A 21,606-nucleotide genomic window follows, 5' to 3' on the forward strand; every position below is an offset into this window, starting at 1 on the left:
ATTACACAGAATCATTTTATGAGAGATATTTTTTTACCAGTTCTGCCAGTTGGACAAGAATTGAGCAAGTCAGTGGTCAATACAACGCAACTCAATGTTTAGTGAATAAACCCCACTGAATCCATAAAAGGTCTGTGATTCCAGCTTATTAATTATATATTGCTATTTTCTGTGGTTATATCTGTGAGAGCAATCATATTGGTAAAAAAACAAAAAAAACAAAAAACACTTTTATGACACAAGACAATGGACAGAAATACATGTAGCTTCTAGTGGCAACTTCATGACAAAACAAAATGTTCCCTTTTTGATATCAAAGTGTTTTCAAGGAGTAATTACAAGTCAGTTAATAGCACGTTTGCAAAAGGCAACTTTGAGAAGGTTTAAAGAAAGTGGAACGATGACATTTAACGCAAAATATCATTTTTTATCTCAACAACCCTGTAACTCAGAATCCTGCTCAAATGGTTGTTATTATTTTTAAAAAAAATTCTGAATAGCAGTTTAGGCTAGCAATGAATCGTTTAAATGGCGCCCAACTGCGGGGAGGGCAGAGGGATCATATTATGCATTCCAAGTATACAAGCAGAATAATAGCTGAAATCTGCTGTACGGAACGCAAAACAAGAGGTCCCTTGATTGGAAAGCCTTCACTATCTCAATGAGAAAAAAGAGTGAAAGAAAAACATTAAAGAGAGCGAGCGGGCGCTGAGCGAACAGAAACACTGCGTTTGATGCAAATATGCAGAGCGTGTCAAGATGTATTAATTTAGCAGGTCGATTCAGTCAAAGGGTGTACAGCTTGCTATATTGTCACCAGCATAAAAGAACCTGCAACGAAAACAAGAACGTCAGGTATTTGCTCATTTCCACAGCACATTTTATCTCATCTACGTAGCTACTTTGGGGAAATGCTTATCACATCAAGTGCAGAATACGATTGCCAGGAGAGGTAATATAGTCTTCACAAACAGTGACAGCGAGATAAAAAGGCTAAGGGGGATTATCCACTAAATGGTGAGCTGCGATGAGCTGACAGCAGGAGTGCAAATATATTTGAATATTTTATTATTTTAAATGGCAATTCTGTGTTTATTTCCAAGCACCGAGTTGCATTCTTGGCCTTGCTCTCAGCTGACAGATACATGTCACAGCCAGCGGGAGAGGACCCACGGCACCTGAAAAGACCAGGTAAGAGGACAAACTGTTGCAGAATAGTTTGCCCCTTTACCAAGTAATGAAGCCAGGGTACTCTTGGCATCATAACCACTATAGCGGGCTATTTTGGTTATAATACTTGGTGTTATCCTATAAAGCATTTCTCTGTAGATGCCCACACGTGCAATAGCGCACGCTAGGTATCATGGATGAAGATTTTACTCTGATAACGTAAATGTGGTAGCAGGGTTCGATTTCCCATTAGGCAGAGTAGGTGCCTGTTTTTAGCATTATAATGGGCTTTTGTGGAGCTTAGGTGGGTTGATGGGTAGAGATAAGTACCAGGAGCCTTGGCCAGTGTCCTCTGTAGTCCAATCAGCTTTCTCTCTCAGTGCTGTCGCAGCCTCCAGTGTCTGTGTGTGAGGCTGGACAGGAAGTGGAAGGGATCACTTCCCATCTGCGCACTGACAGCCTCTCACACAGGAAATGCCTTGCAGAGTGAGCAGGGACAACATACGGTATATAAATTAGCAAAATGTAAAATCTGCTTGACTTAAATTGCATCAAAATATCTATTTTCTGTCCCATCCTACAAAGAAGGTAAACCAGAGCAATGATACATTGTGCCCGGATTATTGAGGGTCGCACTGTAACCTCACACTAAATACACTCACCTGGGGGGCTGGCTTCCCTCCTGATACAATGCAAACCAGGGTAAAGTTCTGCGCTTGGTATCTGCTGAATGGCGCGGGAGATTCAGCCGCAATCACCGCAATCGATATGGGAGGAGCTGGAATAGAAAAATCGGAGGTTAGAGCAATGTAATTATAGTATACAAAGCGAACTAACAGCAGAATTAACACGGTGATACAAATGAATTACTATCAGAACACACTGTAGCAGATTTTAACCCAGCCTGTGGACATTCAGCCAAGTGCATTATGGGATTCCAAGTCCACAACAGCTACAAATGAGAACGTTAACTGTGAAAATGACATTACGGTATAGTATGGTTATCAGCATGTTAAAGTCTATATCGGTCCTTTGGCGTGTATTTTGGTTAGTTTGTGATGTTTTGAAAGTAAAAATAATAATGTCCGTGTTTGTGCACAACTAGACAGCAGAACAAAAACATGCATTTTGTACCTCATTTTATAGTAAAGTTTAGGTGTCCTGGCACACTTATATGCTCTTATTAAAAATGCAACGTGAGTTTAATGCATTCATCACACTCGTCATCGGTTACGGGGCGCCTTATTATAACATACTGAAGTGAAAGTGAGTTTGGCTGAGATGATAAAAGATTTGCAAGATTGCAAAACATGCTGTGAATAGACCAGGCCATACGAGTCGATGGAGATTTAATTAAACTTCTAATTAAAAATCTAATTCCAAACTACAGCAGCTGGAGACTAATTTCAAATCAACTATTTTATTTTTTTTGTAAATCTGTTTATTAAGGCATAGTAAATAGTACAAAGGTGGCTCGCAGGCCAGATATACGAGCAATATTTTTAAGACATGAGCAAGACATGTATACAAAGTTTCAGTATCTAGTGAGTTGTAATATAGACAGGAGCAATACTATTAACCAATATCAGATCAGGAGATCCGAGCTTCATCTTGTGAGTCAGTAGCAGTTCCCCAACTGTCAGGTTCAGATATGTAAATGAGCAGTACCTCAGAACATTCCCAAGGTGTTTGCATGAGTGCACCACTGATTATTCTAGTTGTGACGTTGCTTTAGGTTGGGCAGAAACAGTTGGCATGATCTATCCCATGAGAGCAGAGTTAGGAAAATTGGGTCAACCGTTAGTAACGTAGAGGTTAGAATTCTGGGTCTGTGAAGACGCTATAGAGTACTTACTCATCACTTCCCATACATAACCCCTTTGTCTAGTGGATCCCCAGATAAAGCCAATATTCAGGATCTAAGACTCTGCGGTGGTGGGGAATTATCCCTCCAGACAGTGTTCCACAGCGGAGTTCGAGACACATCCACCGGCCAGTACACCCAACAGACCACTAAGCCACTTAAAGAGGGGTCAATTGATCGCCCTTGTCAAAGGTCACGAATTCTCAATGTATAAGTTTGTATGGGCGCCACCCCGGGGCATTGAGGGGGTGAACTAGAGCGGTGGTTGTCCAAATTTGATAAGTGTCCAGTGTGACCTAGGTCTCCAGGGTCTCCGAGGGCGTCCCCGGAGATCATGGTTTACCGTCCACCCCCAAGTTTGTCCACAGAAAAGTCGTCAGTCAGCAGTCAGGTCAGTCATGTACCGTGAGATGTCAATTATCCGTCCTGTGTATGGTCTAGCCAGTCCCGAGCCCAGATCCCCCGTGGCCCAGAGTTCAGAGAGAAGAGGGTAGGAAAAGAGGTTAGAGAGGGGGGGGCATTGGAAGCTGCGCTGCGTGCCCCTGATTGTCCCCGTTCTGTCGGCAGCTGGCAATATAGAAGAACCATGGCGCCCATATTTCAGTGTGTCTGGCTACCCGGCCCATGATGGTAGCATGGGCTTCTTCTGCCCCCTGAATATCTTCCACTCTTTTAATCCACTCACTTCTGGTCGGTACCACGTCCGTTTTCCAGTGTGCCGGAATGTTAGCTTTTGCGGCGTTAAGCAGGTGTCGTAGTATCGATTTCTTGTACACTGGTATGGGTAGAGCGGAGATGTGTAATAAAGCCAGTTCTGCACCCCACGTTGGTAGATCTCTTAGAATGAGCCGAACCGCCTCTCTAATCATATCCCAGTAGGGAATGATAAGCCTGCACTCCCACCAGATATGTATTACTGTACCGAGCTCCTCCTGACATCTCCAGCACGTCGGAGGAGTAGAAGGGAAGATGCGGTGGAGCAACACCGGTGTCCTGTACCATAGGGAGATCAGCTTATAATTTAGCTCCTGATAATAAGAGCTCATGGAGCTCTTATATTGCCAAAGTAGCGCGGATTCCCATTGTTGGGCGGTGAGATCCTTCCCTAGTTGTCCTTCCCATTGCCGTTTGAATGCCATCCGTGTGGAGGTGCCTCCGGTGAGCAAGTGCATATATAGAGATGAGATTGCGTGGTCTAGGGTGGTACCTTGATCACAAAGCTGCTCATACCACGTAAGTTCCCTGTGGAGTCGTGCATTGTGTGGTATGGAGGCCAGAAAATGTTTCAGTTGTAGGTGGCGGAAGTGTGAGAGAAAGGTAGGAGGTCTATCCCCTAGGAGCGATGATAGATCCCGCAATCGTCCACCACTAAGAACCATGTATATGGGTACGAATGTACGTGCACTCTCGATAGGCCATGCCTCAGTCGGGAGCCCCCCTCCAACTTCTGCATTGTGAGTAATCGGTAGCAGTGGGCTAGGCGTCGGCGACACATGTTCTTGTTCCCTCAAGGATTGCCATCCAAGCAGGGTCTGCGAGACTAACCCCTCGCTAGGCGTCAGGGTGGGTCGTCTCCTGGGGGATCCCCAGACCCTCGTCTCCAGCGTTGGGGCTATGAGACCTCTATCGAGGGCCACCCATTGTTTAGGTGTCGACGTTGAGTGCCAGTCCAGAACGCGCTGTAGGATAGCGGCTTGATAATACCTTTTGAAATCAGGGAGCGCTAGGCCGCCTTGTGTCCTCGGCCGGCACAAGAGGTCATGGCGAAGCCGAGGGCGGCCCCCATGCCAAATATATTTGAGCACTCCTGATTTTAGGGCCGCAAAGAAGCTCACCGGAATAGCCAGGGGTATAGTCTGTAGGAGGTAGAGAACCCTCGGAAGGATGTTCATCTTAAGCACTGCTACTCTACCGTGCCACGTAACATGTGGATAGGACCATTTGGAAAGGTCCGTTAGGATATTTTTAAGGAGAGGTGAAAAATTGCAGTCGTAAACTTCTTCCGGGTTCGTGGTCACCCATACCCCTAAGTATTTCATTTTACTGGATAGCCAATTGAACGCAAACTGTGGTTCCAGTGATCGGTATTCCTCCGAGGGGAGCGTGATGTTTAGTGCCTCACATTTGGAGATGTTAAGTTTAAATCCGGACAATTGTCCGAATTTGTCAAGTTCCGAAAGGAGGCAAGGTAGTGTAATCCTGGGATTGCGGACAAAAAAGAGAAGGTCGTCGGCATAGGCCGCTACTTTGTGGTGAGTGCCATGCCATTCATAACCCTGGATGTCTGGATTCCGTCTGATCGCTCGGAGAAGTGGCTCCAGGTGGAGTGCGAATAACAAAGGAGAGAGCGGACATCCCTGTCTGGTACCGTTTCGAATGGCGAAGTCGGCGGTCGTGGCCCCATTGACCCGTACCGTTGCTCGAGGGTCAGTGTACAAGGCAGAGATCCACGCGAGGAACCTCTCTCCGCACCCCTGCCATTGTAGCATTTCCAGCAGATATGACCAGTTGACCCGGTCAAATGCCTTCTCCGCATCCGTGGAAAGAAGCATCAGCCGGGTCCCCTGTCTCCGAGCATGGTGTTGGACAGCAAATAGTCTTAGGGTGCTATCCCTGGCTTCCCTACCCGGGATGAATCCCGTCTGATCAGCATGAACCAGTCCGGGTAGTAGGTGTTTGAGGCGATTCGCCAGCACCTTTGTAAATAGCTTGGAATCCACATTAATCAGAGATATCGGGCGGTAACTGCCGCAATGTAGCGGGTCTTTCCCGGGCTTCAGGAGTACAGTGATGGTAGCAGCAACTGACTCTCGGCCCAAAGGACCTCTTTCTCCGATCGCGTTAATGGCGTTGGTGAGCCGAGGCATAAGCAACCCCGAAAACTTTTTATAATATCCCACAGAGAAGCCATCCGGGCCTGGGGCCTTCCCAGTCTTGGATGATTTTAAGGCCATGGCTATTTCATCCACGCTAATTGGGGTATTTAGGAGCCCCGTGGAGTCTCGGTCCAACTTATCCACTTCCATGTCTGACAAATAGGTGCGGATTTTCTCGCGGTGTCTCATAGCTTCGCTCTCCCCGATCGGTGCTTGTAGATTATAAAGTTTCTCATAGTAGAGTCGGAATTCTTCTGCTATCAGTTCCGGGAAGGGAGACACTTCCCCTGAAGTCAGTTTTAGCTGGCGAATTTGTCTGTGAGGCATGGGGCCTTTTAGTAGCCGGGCAAGGTATTTACCGCCTTTATTGGCGTGGGCATAATAGAAGCCCTTGGTTCGCTGCACCGCCCTGAGGTGTCTTTTCAGGAGGAGTGCTTTAAGTCGTCTCCGATGCTCCATCAGTTCACCATAGACAGCGTTTAGCTGAGAGCGTTTATGACTGCGCTCAAGCGTGGAGATAGTGCGATGTAGTTCGGTCATTTCTGCCATGAACTTTTTTCGTTTTTGCGAGGCGATGCGGATAAAGATGCCGCGGATCACGCTTTTATGCGCTTCCCACAAAGAAATCGGGGATATGTCCGGGGTATCATTTTCCCGGAAGTATTGCTCTAACTCCCGGAGCAGCTGATCTTGGACTTCCCGATCCAGTAGTAAGGCTTCATTAAGTCTCCATGTCCATCCAGTCGGCTTGTAGAGAGGGGAGGCCAACTCCATCTCAACTGATCCGTGGTCCGACCAGGTGGCCGGAAGAATGTTGGCTCCCAACAGGCGAGAGAGTCCTTCTTGGGTGACAAAAAGGTAATCTATCCGCGAATATCGGTTGTGAAGTGCAGAAAAATAGGTGTAATCTTTCACCGTAGGATTCAGCACCCGCCAGCTGTCCACCAATCTCAGAGAGTCCAGCGATTGTCGGATGGACCTGATGTGACGTTGTGGGATACAGCTATGACCTGTGGAAGAGTCCAGCATAGGATCCAGCGGGGTATTAAAGTCGCCACCGACAATCAGGGTCCCATCCGAGAAGTCCTCCAATTGTTGAAGTGCATTGCGGAGAAACGGTGCCTGTCTCTTATTAGGAACATAAATAGAGGCTATCGTGTAGATCTTATCTGCAATGACTCCTTTAAGGAAGAGGTATCTCCCCAATGAGTCCTGCGCTCTATCTAGTTCTTCAAATCCCAAGTGAGCTGACAGTAGGATAGCCACACCAGTTTTGTGTGCGGAAGGGTGGTTGCAGAAGTAGTTAGTGGGGAAGTGTCGATTGCGTAGTTTGGGGTGAGATTCTCCCCTAAAATGAGTTTCCTGTAGCAGTGCGATCGCAACTTGTTTCCTTTTCAATTCCCTTAATAAGTGCGATCTACGTTCAGGAATGTTGAGTCCTCTGCAGTTCTGCGAGATAACCTTTAGGGGTGTTTCGCGGTAAGCCATGATGCGTAATATCACTACAAACAAGGGCTGCCTTGGTGCCGCGTAGAACTCTCAGGGAGCGCGACAGTCAGTCCAATGCTAAGTGAAGAAAAGGGGAGGGGGGGGTAGCGAGTGGGGGGGAGGGGGGGGGGGGGGAGATGAGAGTGAAGTTAGAGATAAGAGTAGTGGGCGTAAGGTGGGTCAGCCACAGCCGACCGGGGACCAGGGTCAGGTGTCTGTTAAGAAGTTAAAAGGAGGTATGTATCCTTGTCGTCGATACCCTCACAGAATTTGGGGGTAGCCCAAATCTACGCCCCCCGCCCGAGTGGAGGGGGGTATTCCCGTGCAGTGACCAACGCTAGAGGTGCTTCGTTCCGGTACCAGCCCAGGAAACCCAAGCACTCTCTATGTGGCCACGACTACAGCACGAGTGTAAGAAAGTGGAGGTACAGCTCGAGCTCCGCCTGGAAACTACCTCTCCGAAAGACAATTGGCAACCACTCCCAACCGTTCCCCCTGGCTATTGTAAAAGGGCTATGTATATTCCCCGGAGAATGACAGCGGGGTCAAGGCTTATGGATTGTAATATCAAAACAAGAGGGAAAGTAAATACAGATAAGTCGGGCCATTACGTAACTGCCAGAGACAACCGGCACACCCCGGGCATTACCCCACAGCAGGGCACTCTATCAGAATCCCATACGGGCAGCATTCTATCTCGTGGCGTGACAGCGGGTGACGTTTACTTCTCCAGCCCCCCAGTACCGGAAGGCCCGTGGGGACCCCTTAGACCCATCTCCCCTAAAGGGTTACATGTATCAATACCTGTATCTCCACATATATTTAAACAGACAGATAAACACTAATAAACGGCACAAACATTTTCTACCATCGAATTCTGCAGTTAGATTTGCATCATAGTTAGGAGGCACACTCCTCCCGGGATGGGCAAGCGCGGATGAGGGAGGGGGAGGGGAGAGGAGAGGAGGCGGCACGATGGGGGGGGGCAGGGGGGGGGGGCAGGGGGGGGGGGGGGGGGAAGGGGGGGGGGGGGGGGGGAGAAGAGCGGACCTCATGTAGAGCAGTACCTATATTAAAAGTGAGCTCGTTTAGATTGTCTACATAGAAGCATATGTTCTCTACCTGGAAATGCACAGATGATTGCCACCCACGAGGACCCCACCTTTGATTGAAGTATGTGAACGCAGCAAACTGGGCGGCGGGTCGCAACGAAAAGGGTTAGATTGGTCGTAACCCGGCATATAATCGCTTGTCAAAAAGTGATTGCATAGTACAGTAGGGAGGTGTACACGGCGCAACGTGCCACACGTGCAAGTAACCGAGCAAGGCCCTCAAAGGGTGGCAATGAAACACACAATAATATACAGTATACTGGGCACTAACATCCGTAAACAGCAATAACAATGTGTAGGTGTACTTCCCCAAAACCCCCCCCCCCCCCCACCCCAACCCCGAACCCCCCACCCAAAGCCCCAACAGAGGGTCCAATGCTCAAGCAAATGTCCCAGAACACGGAGAGTTCCGTTGCCAGAGGACGACCCAATTCAAGCGTAGACATCCGCCTCCCCCCCAACCCCCCCACCCAAACCCCAAAAACATGCATATGTAGCCTGTTCTTAGTTGAGTCATCGAGGAAATTATAGTAGTACATAAAGCAGGTATGGTGAACATAAGCGTAGGAGTCCCCAAGGAAACCCAACTGGGCCCAATATCCCCCTCCCAAGTGCCAAAAACATGCCCCACAGTACCTTAGAGTATGCAGCGTAGTACGTGCGTCTCACACAGTGGTCGGGGTGAGTCCGCCATCTGAAGCTGAGTTCCGAGGCCCAGATCCTGCGGGAGTGCAGCATCAATTATGAGAGAAGGGGCGGTTATTCCTCTGGTGAGGTCGGATCCCGGTACCTTCCCGTACGGGGGGCAGAGGGAGCTCTGGATTGTCGTTGCCTGGGTTCCCTCTGAGCTCTCGGCGGTGGGCCCAGCGGGCCTAGAATCCAATTAGTGATAGGCTGCGATGGGAGACCCAGCTCTCCCATGAAACGTGGGACTTCCTCCGGCCATCGCATAGTGATCCAGCGATTCTGATGTCTCGCCATCAGGGCAAAGGGAAAACCCCATTTGTAGACCACATTATGATCCCGTAGCGCAGTCGTGACAGGGCGGAGAGCTCGTCTGGCCTCCAGAGTGATGGGGGACAAATCATTAAAGAGTGTAACTTGGGCTCCTCTGAAGGGCCAGGATGGCCTCTCCCGGGCTTTCGTCATGATGGCATTCTTCACCGGGAATGAGCTGAGGCAGCAAACAAGATCTCTCGGGCCGTCATCCGTATTCCTGGGCCGTAGAGCTCTATGTGCCCTTTCAAAGTGGATCTGTGGAGGCGGGGATGATTGCATAATAAGATGGAAGAGCTCTAAGAGGGTGTCCGTCGCCACCTCGGGGCCCTCAGTTTCTGGGACCCCGCGTACACGTATGTTGCATCGTCTACCCCTATTATCCACATCCTCCAGATGACGGCGCATAGCCAGGATCAGTTCACCCTGTCTCGAAACTGCGGTGTCCGTGGACGCCATGCGGGTAGACAGGGCCGCGCCTGTTTCTTCAAGCGTAGTAATGCGGCCTGTATGCGCTGTGATCTCGGCGCGAAGTCCTGCCACTTCATTCCTCATAGCTTCCTGAATATTTGCCTCCATGACCTGTAGATCAGTTTTAGTGGCCATGGCAGCAGTCAGGTCCCTGAGGGAGTTTTCAATTCGCTCCAGTGCGGTGAGCGCTGGGCCCTGCTCCGGCGCAGGCGCCATCTTGGGAGTAGCCGGATCGCCGCTCGCGCTGGGCTGTTGCTGCAGATAATTGTCCAGGGGACCCTGCTGGGGATTCCCCGGGGTCTGGGGATGCTCCGGGCGTTTAGTGCGCCCCATTAAGTATGCTTAGCCGCTCTTAATAGCTGTAAACGGGGAACGGTGGAGCGGAGCTCTGTCTTCAAGCGGCCATCTTGGACGGAGCCGGAACCACGCCCCCCAAATCAACTATTTTAGACTAAATTTTGAAATGTTGTTTTCAGATCTCCACAATCCAGTATTTAATTAATAAACCCCTTCCATGGTGTTTGATCTTTTAAAGGCGTTACAGCCGACACCGACTACCGGTATCTCCTTTAAATATACAGTACGGGAGAGCACAGAGCACTGGGTCAGTTATTCCCCTGAACGAGGTTCTATGTCCATTCTGAGCTGCTAGCACACAAAGCTTGTTTATACAATTAACCGATTTTAGGGCTGAAACCTTGGGGGTCGAACCGATATCTGGGTTATTATACATCAGCTGTCACTAGTCATGGTGAAACTTAGTCTTAGACTACATTTCCCATGATGCATTCTGGTCTGGTGGATGAATACTGAAATCAAAGTTTAGAAATGACCTATTAAATATGATATTGATTTGATATTGTCCAACAGATTGAAGGTAGAAACAAAAATACTTCAGAAGAACAGAGTCTTCTGTGAGCGGTTCAGACAGATTTATAAATATAACCAAGAGGAACAAGAAACACGGCACCAATATCTGGTCAAAATGTGAATATTTACATTTATTCAAATTGGGTGTTTTAAATATTTAAATATATTCAAATGTGCTCATTTCCCTGTCAGCTGTGGCTTTACCGAAGCTGTGGAGGATTAATGACTATGTTTATCATGTGAAGTATAGAGGGTAAAGGCATTTCTACTAAATTGATGTTTCTCGAAATAATCAAAAAATCAATCAGATGACAGCACGGATTTTGAAACGCGTTGGTTCCAAGTGTTTTGATTTGTTTTCACAGCATGAATTTTTTTTATTAAAACTTATATACACCTATAATTACACCACTTAATAAATATTACTAATGTTATCTCCTTTTTTTTTTTAAATGTCAACATGTTCCGCCAATTACAAAACCCGAACGATGACAGCCATTCATCTCGCAGCAGTAAGACATTCAAAGCAGACAGGCGTGCGGCTAATAATTTCACCAAACCCATCTATGTCTTGCTTTTTTTTTTTTTTTTACGTTTGCTATTAACAATGAAAATAATTGATTGAACAAATGTTATTTAGCACACCGTACCCCATTCATTAAAACGGGGTTGAGTAGTTACTGGAAAGGCCACGAGGACAATTTGTCACAAAAGAGACAGCGGAAGACGGGTTTGTAAAAATAACGCTTAACTATTTGAGTGCAAAATATAAGCTAATAAAGCTGACTTCTCCTATGCGGCTATAGACACAGTTTGGATATTTTGCTATTTAATTTTCAGTACACAACAATACAATGTTTAGTGAATAACCCTTCGTATTTTAAGAAAGCTTAACGTTTCTCTAATATATCCATACCAGCTTTATATGTGAGAGAACTTCCTATGATTTTTTTATTTATTTGTATTTTTTTACTATTATACTTATCTCCTGTACAGAACAAATATGTGTTTGTAAACTCTGAAAAACAGCATTACATGCAGACATCCACACCATTATAAGGCCCACCCTAAGAGCCTGCCTATCAGCATACAGAGAGCATTGAGAGAGGAGAATGTGCAAACATTACAACACAAAGTGTGCCAAGCTGTGCCAGGCTGTGCCAGGACTGAACTGGATTGTGATGTCAACTGCTAAACCTTTAACTTACAATGCAAAGAAAATGGAGCATTACATGAATAACCAGGGCCGATGCAAGGATTTTTGGCTACACAAGCGAATACGCATTTTGGTGTCCAGTGGGCTGCGCAGAGCTCCTCTGAGTGAGCTCCGATCCAGATCTGCATTTCCTGTATAGCTCCCTTGCGCGCCCTGTAGAGGTCGTGGGAGCTGGAATATTACGTCATATTCCAGCTCCCACGACCTCTACAGGGCACGCAAGGAAATGCGGATCAGAGCTCCCTGCGCTGGGCTGCGGAGGTACCAGCGCTCGGTAATGCTACAGGAGATGACCGTCAGGAGAGGAGTGCTGTGCACCTCTCTTCTGCTGGTCAACTGGATAATTGCGCCCCCCCCCCGGGCCTGAGCACCCTAAGGTGTCAGCCTGTGCCGCCTTATGGTAGCGCCGGCCGTGTGACTAACACAAGTTATAGGTGATTCTCAATGGTTTATTCAGTTGTATAAATTCCAGAGAAGTGACAGTTAACCTTTATTACCAAACTTGCGCTTTGTATAAAATGTTTTAAATGCACCTATTTCCACTAATTGCTGTGGTCGAGCGAGGCTGTTAAACACAGTATAGATCTCATGTTTTCAGTTATTTTGAGCAGGGCTGTTCAGCCTCTTTGTTGCACAGTTACATTAAATACCATTAAACATGTAGTTAATTATTAAAACAAACGGTAAAATGGTAGAGAAAGGCATTTGTGTGAACGCTTTAAGACGCAATCCCACTAAGACCAATCATTTTTTTCCTATTGTGGCAAGCCCTCGGAAATCGCAGTGTATCATACAAAGTGTATAATTTTACTGAGTAATCGTACACACACAGCGACAAGCTCACACTGAAACACAACATCTATTCCTAAATAATTTGCCAAGTCACTCTGTGAGAGCTGAGCTGTTAAGGAACACTTCAATTCCAGGGGCAAGACAGCAAATCCTTTCATAACTGCCACATTATAATGAAATACCTCCTTGAAACAAAACTGTAGCTCATTTAACAGATCTTTCAATCCATAATCGTTTACAAACCTTCTAACAATTTAGGCCGTGTACAAAATAACAGCAATTGAGAATTGGTAGGAAGGGAGTTGGGTGAAGTATTCCACTTATGTACATTCTTGTATATAAATTGTATACTCCAGGCCCCCCGACTGACCTGATGTTGGGGTCCTGTCCCACCGTCTCTCTTTAGTCCTCTTGTGTTGCACATCTAGTGACACTAAGGAACTGTTATCAGGCAACACGGCACAATTTAGTCCTTAGATATTTCTGTCTCTCCAAGGTCCTGTAGATTGCTGACGGACCCACAGGACCACCCACCCATCTCGATCCCATATCTCCCAATGTTGCAAGGTATGATACTGTGCTTGAACCTGCTAAACATTGAATTGTTTACATTTTCTGTTGTGATTTTAGTGTGTATAATATAAAAAAAAGAGCCATGATAAAAAATGGCTCGGTACGCGAATGATCGTCCGTACCCGAACATACAACAAAGAGCCAAATTACTTGATACGCAAACGATATTTGGTACCCGAACATACAACAAAGAGCTATGTCTCATTTTCAAGTCAGAAAATTATTATAAATAATTGTAATAATAGTCAACAGTAAAATCTTAGCAAGTTGAAAGGCAGGAACCACTAAAAATAAATGTAAGGTGCTTATTATTAGAGTGACCTCTGCATTTTTAATGCATACATATAAATGTAAAATGCTGTAATTCTGGAACGGATTAATCAATGTTACATTAATTCTTATGGGAAATGTTGATTCAGTTCTCGAACACATCGGGACTCGAACAGCCTTCGGGTAGGGATTAAGTTTGTGTTCCAAGGTTCCACTATATTTGGAATTGTAGCAATTCACATTTCCCATATAGGACAAAATAGACAAGTTGTAAAATAATTGCTATAGCTATTTTAGCCAAACATTTGTACATTTGTCAATTCTCCACAGTTCCTGATTTAGCAAAGAGACCCCAACACTCTTCGAAATCTGATATTCCCGATTTCAGCGTCAATACTTAAAACCTAAGGGAGCTTTCACAAGAGTTTCTTGCTAAAAATGAGCTAAATATCGACGTTCAATTTTCCACTATTTTGACCCCTATCTCAGTTCTTCACAATTTATATGCTTTAGGCCATATGGCACTATTTCCTCCTTATAAATAATAATAATGTAAAATGAATTGCCTGAGAAGTGTTTCAAACACAGTAAACGGATTGATTACTTGGGATGTGTATAAGGCTAACACAGTAAAGGAATTGAAGAATGCTTAGGATGTGTATAAGGCTAACAGAGTAGAGGAAATGAAGAATGCTAGGGATGTGTATAAGGCTAACACAGTAAAGGAACTGAAGAATGCTCGGGATGTGTATAAGGCTAACACAGTAAAGCAATTGAAGAATGCTCGGGATGTGTATAAGGTAACACAGTAAAGGAATTGAAGAATGTTCAGGATGTGTATAAGGCTAACACAGTAAAGGAATTGAAGAATGCTCGGGATGTGTGTAAAGCTAACACAGTAAAGCAATTGAAGAATGCTCGGGATGTGTATAAGGCTAACACAGTAAAGGAATTGAAGAATGCTCGGGATGTGTATAAGGCTAACACAGTAAAGGAATTGAAGAATGCTCGGGATGTGTATAAGGCTAACACAGTAAAGCAATTGAAGAATGCTCAGGGTGTGTATAAGGCTAACACAGTAAAGGAACTGAAGAATGCTCGGGATGTGTATAAGGTAACACAGTAAAGGAATTGAAGAATGCTCAGGATGTGTATAAGGCTAACACAGTAAAGGAATTGACGAATGCTCGGAATGTGTATAAGGCTAAAACAGTAAAGGAATTGAAGAATACTCAGGATGTGTATAAGGCTAACACAGTAAAGGAATTGAAGAATGCTCAGGATGTGTATAAGGCTAACACAGTAAAGGAAATGAAGAATGCTCGGGATGTGTATAAGGTAACACAGTAAAGGAAATGAAGAATGCTCAGGATATGTATAAGGTAACACAGTAGAGGGATTGAAGAATGCTCGGGATGTGTATAAGGCTAACACAGTAAAGGAATTGAAGAATGCTCAGGATGTGTATAAGGTAACACAGTAAAGGAATTGAAGAATGCTCAGAATGTGTATAAGGCTAACACAGTAAAGGAATTGAAGAATGCTCAGGATGTGTATAAGGTAACACAGTAAAGGAATTGAAGAATTCTCAGGATGTGTATAAGGCTAACACAGTAAAGGAATTGAAGAATGCTCAGGATGTGTATAAGGCTAACACAGTAAAGGAATCGAAGAATGCTCGGGATGTGTATAAGGCTAACACAGTAAAGGGATTGAAGAATGCTAGGGATGTGTATAAGGTAACACAGTAAAGGAATTGAAGAATGCTCAGGATGTGTATAAGGCTAACACAGTAAAGGAAATGAAGAATGCTCGGGATGTGTATAAGGTAACACAGTAAAGGAAATGAAGAATGCTCAGGATATGTATAAGGTAACACAGTAGAGGGATTGAAGAATGCTCGGGATGTGTATAAGGCTAACACAGTAAAGGAATCAAAGAATGCTCGGGATGTGTATAAGCTAACACAGTAAAGGAATTGAAGAATGCTAGGGATGTGTATAAGGTAACACAGTAAAGGAATTGAAGAATGCTCAGGATGTGTATAAGGCTAACACAGTAAAGGAAATGAAGAATGCTCGGGATGTGTATAAGGTAACACAGTAAAGGAAATGAAGAATGCTCAGGATATGTATAAGGTAACACAGTAGAGGGATTGAAGAATGCTCGGGATGTGTATAAGGTAACACAGTAAAGGAAATGAAGAATGCTCAGGATATGTATAAGGTAACACAGTAGAGGGATTGAAGAATACTCAGGATGTGTATAAGGCTAACACAGTAAAGGAATTGAAGAATGCTAGGGATGTGTATAAGGTAACACAGTAAGGGAATTGAAGAATGCTCAGAATGTGTATAAGGCTAACACAGTAAAGGAATTGAAGAATGCTCAGGATGTGTATAAGGCTAACACAGTAAAGGAAATGAAGAATGCTCGGGATGTGTATAAGGTAACACAGTAAAGGAATTGAAGAATTCTCAGGATGTGTATAAGGCTAACACAGTAAAGGAATTGAAGAATGCTAGGGATGTGTATAAGGTAACACAGTAAAGGAAATGAAGAATTCTCAGGATGTGTATAAGGCTAACACAGTAAAGGAAATGAAGAATGCTCGGGATGTGTATAAGGTAACACAGTAAAGGAATTGAAGAATTCTCAGGATGTGTATAAGGCTAACACAGTAAAGGAATTGAAGAATGCTAGGGATGTGTATAAGGTAACACAGTAAAGGAATTGAAGAATGCTCGGGATGTGTATAATGTAACACAGTAAAGGAATTGAAGAATTCTCAGGATGTGTATAAGGCTAACACAGTAAAGGAATTGAAGAATGCTCAGAATGTGTATAAGGCTAACACAGTAAAGGAATTGAAGAATGCTCAGGATGTGTATAAGGCTAACACAGTAAAGGAATCGAAGAATGCTCAGGATGTGTATAAGGCTAACACAGTAAAGGAATTGAAGAATGCTAGGGATGTGTATAAGGTAACACAGTAAAGGAAATGAAGAATTCTCAGGATGTGTATAAGGCTAACACAGTAAAGGAAATGAAGAATGCTCGGGATGTGTATAAGGTAACACAGTAAAGGAATTGAAGAATTCTCAGGATGTGTATAAGGCTAACACAGTAAAGGAATTGAAGAATGCTAGGGATGTGTATAAGGTAACACAGTAAAGGAATTGAAGAATGCTCGGGATGTGTATAAGGTAACACAGTAAAGGAATTGAAGAATTCTCAGGATGTGTATAAGGCTAACACAGTAAAGGAATTGAAGAATGCTCAGAATGTGTATAAGGCTAACACAGTAAAGGAATTGAAGAATGCTCAGGATGTGTATAAGGCTAAGACAGTAAAGGAATTGAAGAATGCTCAGGATGTGTATAAGGCTAACACAGTAAAGGAATCGAAGAATGCTAGGGATGTGTATAAGGCTAAGACAGTAAAGGAATTGAAGAATGCTCAGAATGTGTATAAGGCTAACACAGTAAAGGAATCGAAGAATGCTCAGGATGTGTATAAGGCTAAGACAGTAAAGGAATTGAAGAATTCTCAGGATGTGTATAAGGTAACACAGTAAAGGAATTGAAGAATGTTCAGGATGTGTATAAGGCTAACACAGTAAAGGAATTGAAGAATGCTCGGGATGTGTATAAGGTAACACAGTAAAGGAATTGAAGAATGTTCAGGATGTGTATAAGGCTAACACAGTAAAGGAATTGAAGAATGCTCAGAATGTGTATAAGGCTAAGACAGTAAAGGAATTGAAGAATTCTCAGGATGTGTATAAGGTAACACAGTAAAGGAATTGAAGAATGTTCAGGATGTGTATAAGGCTAAGACAGTAAAGGAATTGAAGAATGCTCGGGATGTGTATAAGGTAACACAGTAAAGGAATTGAAGAATGCTCAGGATGTGTATAAGGCTAACACAGTAAAGGAATTGAAGAATGCTCGGGATGTGTATAAGGCTAAGACAGTAAAGGAATTGAAGAATTCTCAGGATGTGTATAAGGTAACACAGTAAAGGAATTGAAGAATGTTCAGGATGTGTATAAGGCTAAGACAGTAAAGGAATTGAAGAATGCTCGGGATGTGTATAAGGTAACACAGTAAAGGAATTGAAGAATGCTCGGGATGTGTATAAGGCTAAGACAGTAAAGGAATTGAAGAATGCTCGGGATGTGTATAAGGTAACACAGTAAAGGAATTGAAGAATGCTCGGGATGTGTATAAGGTAACACAGTAAAGGAATTGAAGAATGCTCGGGATGTGTATAAGGCTAAGACAGTAAAGGAATTGAAGAATGCTCGGGATGTGTATAAGGCTAACATAGTAAAGGAATTGAAGAATGCTCGGGATGTGTATAAGGTAACACAGTAAAGGAAATGAAGAATGCTCAGGATATGTATAAGGTAACACAGTAGAGGGATTGAAGAATGCTCGGGATGTGTATAAGGTAACACAGTAAAGGAAATGAAGAATGCTCAGGATATGTATAAGGTAACACAGTAGAGGGATTGAAGAATACTCAGGATGTGTATAAGGCTAACACAGTAAAGGAATTGAAGAATGCTAGGGATGTGTATAAGGTAACACAGTAAGGGAATTGAAGAATGCTCAGAATGTGTATAAGGCTAACACAGTAAAGGAATTGAAGAATGCTCAGGATGTGTATAAGGCTAACACAGTAAAGGAAATGAAGAATGCTCGGGATGTGTATAAGGTAACACAGTAAAGGAATTGAAGAATTCTCAGGATGTGTATAAGGCTAACACAGTAAAGGAATTGAAGAATGCTAGGGATGTGTATAAGGTAACACAGTAAAGGAAATGAAGAATTCTCAGGATGTGTATAAGGCTAACACAGTAAAGGAAATGAAGAATGCTCGGGATGTGTATAAGGTAACACAGTAAAGGAATTGAAGAATTCTCAGGATGTGTATAAGGCTAACACAGTAAAGGAATTGAAGAATGCTAGGGATGTGTATAAGGTAACACAGTAAAGGAATTGAAGAATGCTCGGGATGTGTATAATGTAACACAGTAAAGGAATTGAAGAATTCTCAGGATGTGTATAAGGCTAACACAGTAAAGGAATTGAAGAATGCTCAGAATGTGTATAAGGCTAACACAGTAAAGGAATTGAAGAATGCTCAGGATGTGTATAAGGCTAACACAGTAAAGGAATCGAAGAATGCTCAGGATGTGTATAAGGCTAACACAGTAAAGGAATTGAAGAATGCTAGGGATGTGTATAAGGTAACACAGTAAAGGAAATGAAGAATTCTCAGGATGTGTATAAGGCTAACACAGTAAAGGAAATGAAGAATGCTCGGGATGTGTATAAGGTAACACAGTAAAGGAATTGAAGAATTCTCAGGATGTGTATAAGGCTAACACAGTAAAGGAATTGAAGAATGCTAGGGATGTGTATAAGGTAACACAGTAAAGGAATTGAAGAATGCTCGGGATGTGTATAAGGTAACACAGTAAAGGAATTGAAGAATTCTCAGGATGTGTATAAGGCTAACACAGTAAAGGAATTGAAGAATGCTCAGAATGTGTATAAGGCTAACACAGTAAAGGAATTGAAGAATGCTCGGGATGTGTATAAGGTAACACAGTAAAGGAATTGAAGAATGCTCAGGATGTGTATAAGGCTAACACAGTAAAGGAATTGAAGAATGCTCGGGATGTGTATAAGGCTAAGACAGTAAAGGAATTGAAGAATTCTCAGGATGTGTATAAGGTAACACAGTAAAGGAATTGAAGAATGTTCAGGATGTGTATAAGGCTAAGACAGTAAAGGAATTGAAGAATGCTCGGGATGTGTATAAGGTAACACAGTAAAGGAATTGAAGAATGCTCGGGATGTGTATAAGGCTAAGACAGTAAAGGAATTGAAGAATGCTCGGGATGTGTATAAGGTAACACAGTAAAGGAATTGAAGAATGCTCGGGATGTGTATAAGGTAACACAGTAAAGGAATTGAAGAATGCTCGGGATGTGTATAAGGCTAAGACAGTAAAGGAATTGAAGAATGCTCGGGATGTGTATAAGGCTAACATAGTAAAGGAATTGAAGAATGCTCGGGATGTGTATAAGGTAACACAGTAAAGGAAATGAAGAATGCTCAGGATATGTATAAGGTAACACAGTAGAGGGATTGAAGAATGCTCGGGATGTGTATAAGGTAACACAGTAAAGGAAATGAAGAATGCTCAGGATATGTATAAGGTAACACAGTAGAGGGATTGAAGAATACTCAGGATGTGTATAAGGCTAACACAGTAAAGGAATTGAAGAATGCTAGGGATGTGTATAAGGTAACACAGTAAGGGAATTGAAGAATGCTCAGAATGTGTATAAGGCTAACACAGTAAAGGAATTGAAGAATGCTCAGGATGTGTATAAGGCTAACACAGTAAAGGAAATGAAGAATGCTCGGGATGTGTATAAGGTAACACAGTAAAGGAATTGAAGAATTCTCAGGATGTGTATAAGGCTAACACAGTAAAGGAATTGAAGAATGCTAGGGATGTGTATAAGGTAACACAGTAAAGGAAATGAAGAATTCTCAGGATGTGTATAAGGCTAACACAGTAAAGGAAATGAAGAATGCTCGGGATGTGTATAAGGTAACACAGTAAAGGAATTGAAGAATTCTCAGGATGTGTATAAGGCTAACACAGTAAAGGAATTGAAGAATGCTAGGGATGTGTATAAGGTAACACAGTAAAGGAATTGAAGAATGCTCGGGATGTGTATAATGTAACACAGTAAAGGAATTGAAGAATTCTCAGGATGTGTATAAGGCTAACACAGTAAAGGAATTGAAGAATGCTCAGAATGTGTATAAGGCTAACACAGTAAAGGAATTGAAGAATGCTCAGGATGTGTATAAGGCTAACACAGTAAAGGAATCGAAGAATGCTCAGGATGTGTATAAGGCTAACACAGTAAAGGAATTGAAGAATGCTAGGGATGTGTATAAGGTAACACAGTAAAGGAAATGAAGAATTCTCAGGATGTGTATAAGGCTAACACAGTAAAGGAAATGAAGAATGCTCGGGATGTGTATAAGGTAACACAGTAAAGGAATTGAAGAATTCTCAGGATGTGTATAAGGCTAACACAGTAAAGGAATTGAAGAATGCTAGGGATGTGTATAAGGTAACACAGTAAAGGAATTGAAGAATGCTCGGGATGTGTATAAGGTAACACAGTAAAGGAATTGAAGAATTCTCAGGATGTGTATAAGGCTAACACAGTAAAGGAATTGAAGAATGCTCAGAATGTGTATAAGGCTAACACAGTAAAGGAATTGAAGAATGCTCAGGATGTGTATAAGGCTAAGACAGTAAAGGAATTGAAGAATGCTCAGGATGTGTATAAGGCTAACACAGTAAAGGAATCGAAGAATGCTAGGGATGTGTATAAGGCTAAGACAGTAAAGGAATTGAAGAATGCTCAGAATGTGTATAAGGCTAACACAGTAAAGGAATCGAAGAATGCTCAGGATGTGTATAAGGCTAAGACAGTAAAGGAATTGAAGAATTCTCAGGATGTGTATAAGGTAACACAGTAAAGGAATTGAAGAATGCTCGGGATGTGTATAAGGCTAAGACAGTAAAGGAATTGAAGAATGCTCAGGATGTGTATAAGGCTAACACAGTAAAGGAAATGAAGAATGCTCGGGATGTGTATAAGGTAACACAGTAAAGGAAATGAAGAATGCTCAGGATATGTATAAGGTAACACAGTAGAGGGATTGAAGAATGCTCGGGATGTGTATAAGGTAACACAGTAAAGGAAATGAAGAATGCTCAGGATATGTATAAGGTAACACAGTAGAGGGATTGAAGAATACTCAGGATGTGTATAAGGCTAACACAGTAAAGGAATTGAAG

The 21,606-nt window shown here is 43.3% G+C and overlaps 1 protein-coding gene across 1 annotated transcript in view; it reads right to left on the bottom strand.

Moving 5' to 3' along the window:
• IGSF21 (immunoglobin superfamily member 21) overlaps positions 1-21,606 on the bottom strand; it is a 404,960-nt gene that overhangs the window by 114,918 nt on the left and 268,436 nt on the right. The window contains exon 5 of the mRNA XM_063436808.1: positions 1,833-1,948. Coding sequence (XP_063292878.1) covers positions 1,833-1,948 — 116 coding nt within the window. The remainder of the gene's footprint in view (positions 1-1,832; positions 1,949-21,606) is intronic.

This window comes from Pelobates fuscus, chromosome 11 (genome assembly GCF_036172605.1).
Source record: "Pelobates fuscus isolate aPelFus1 chromosome 11, aPelFus1.pri, whole genome shotgun sequence".
Taxonomy (NCBI): domain Eukaryota; kingdom Metazoa; phylum Chordata; class Amphibia; order Anura; family Pelobatidae; genus Pelobates; species Pelobates fuscus.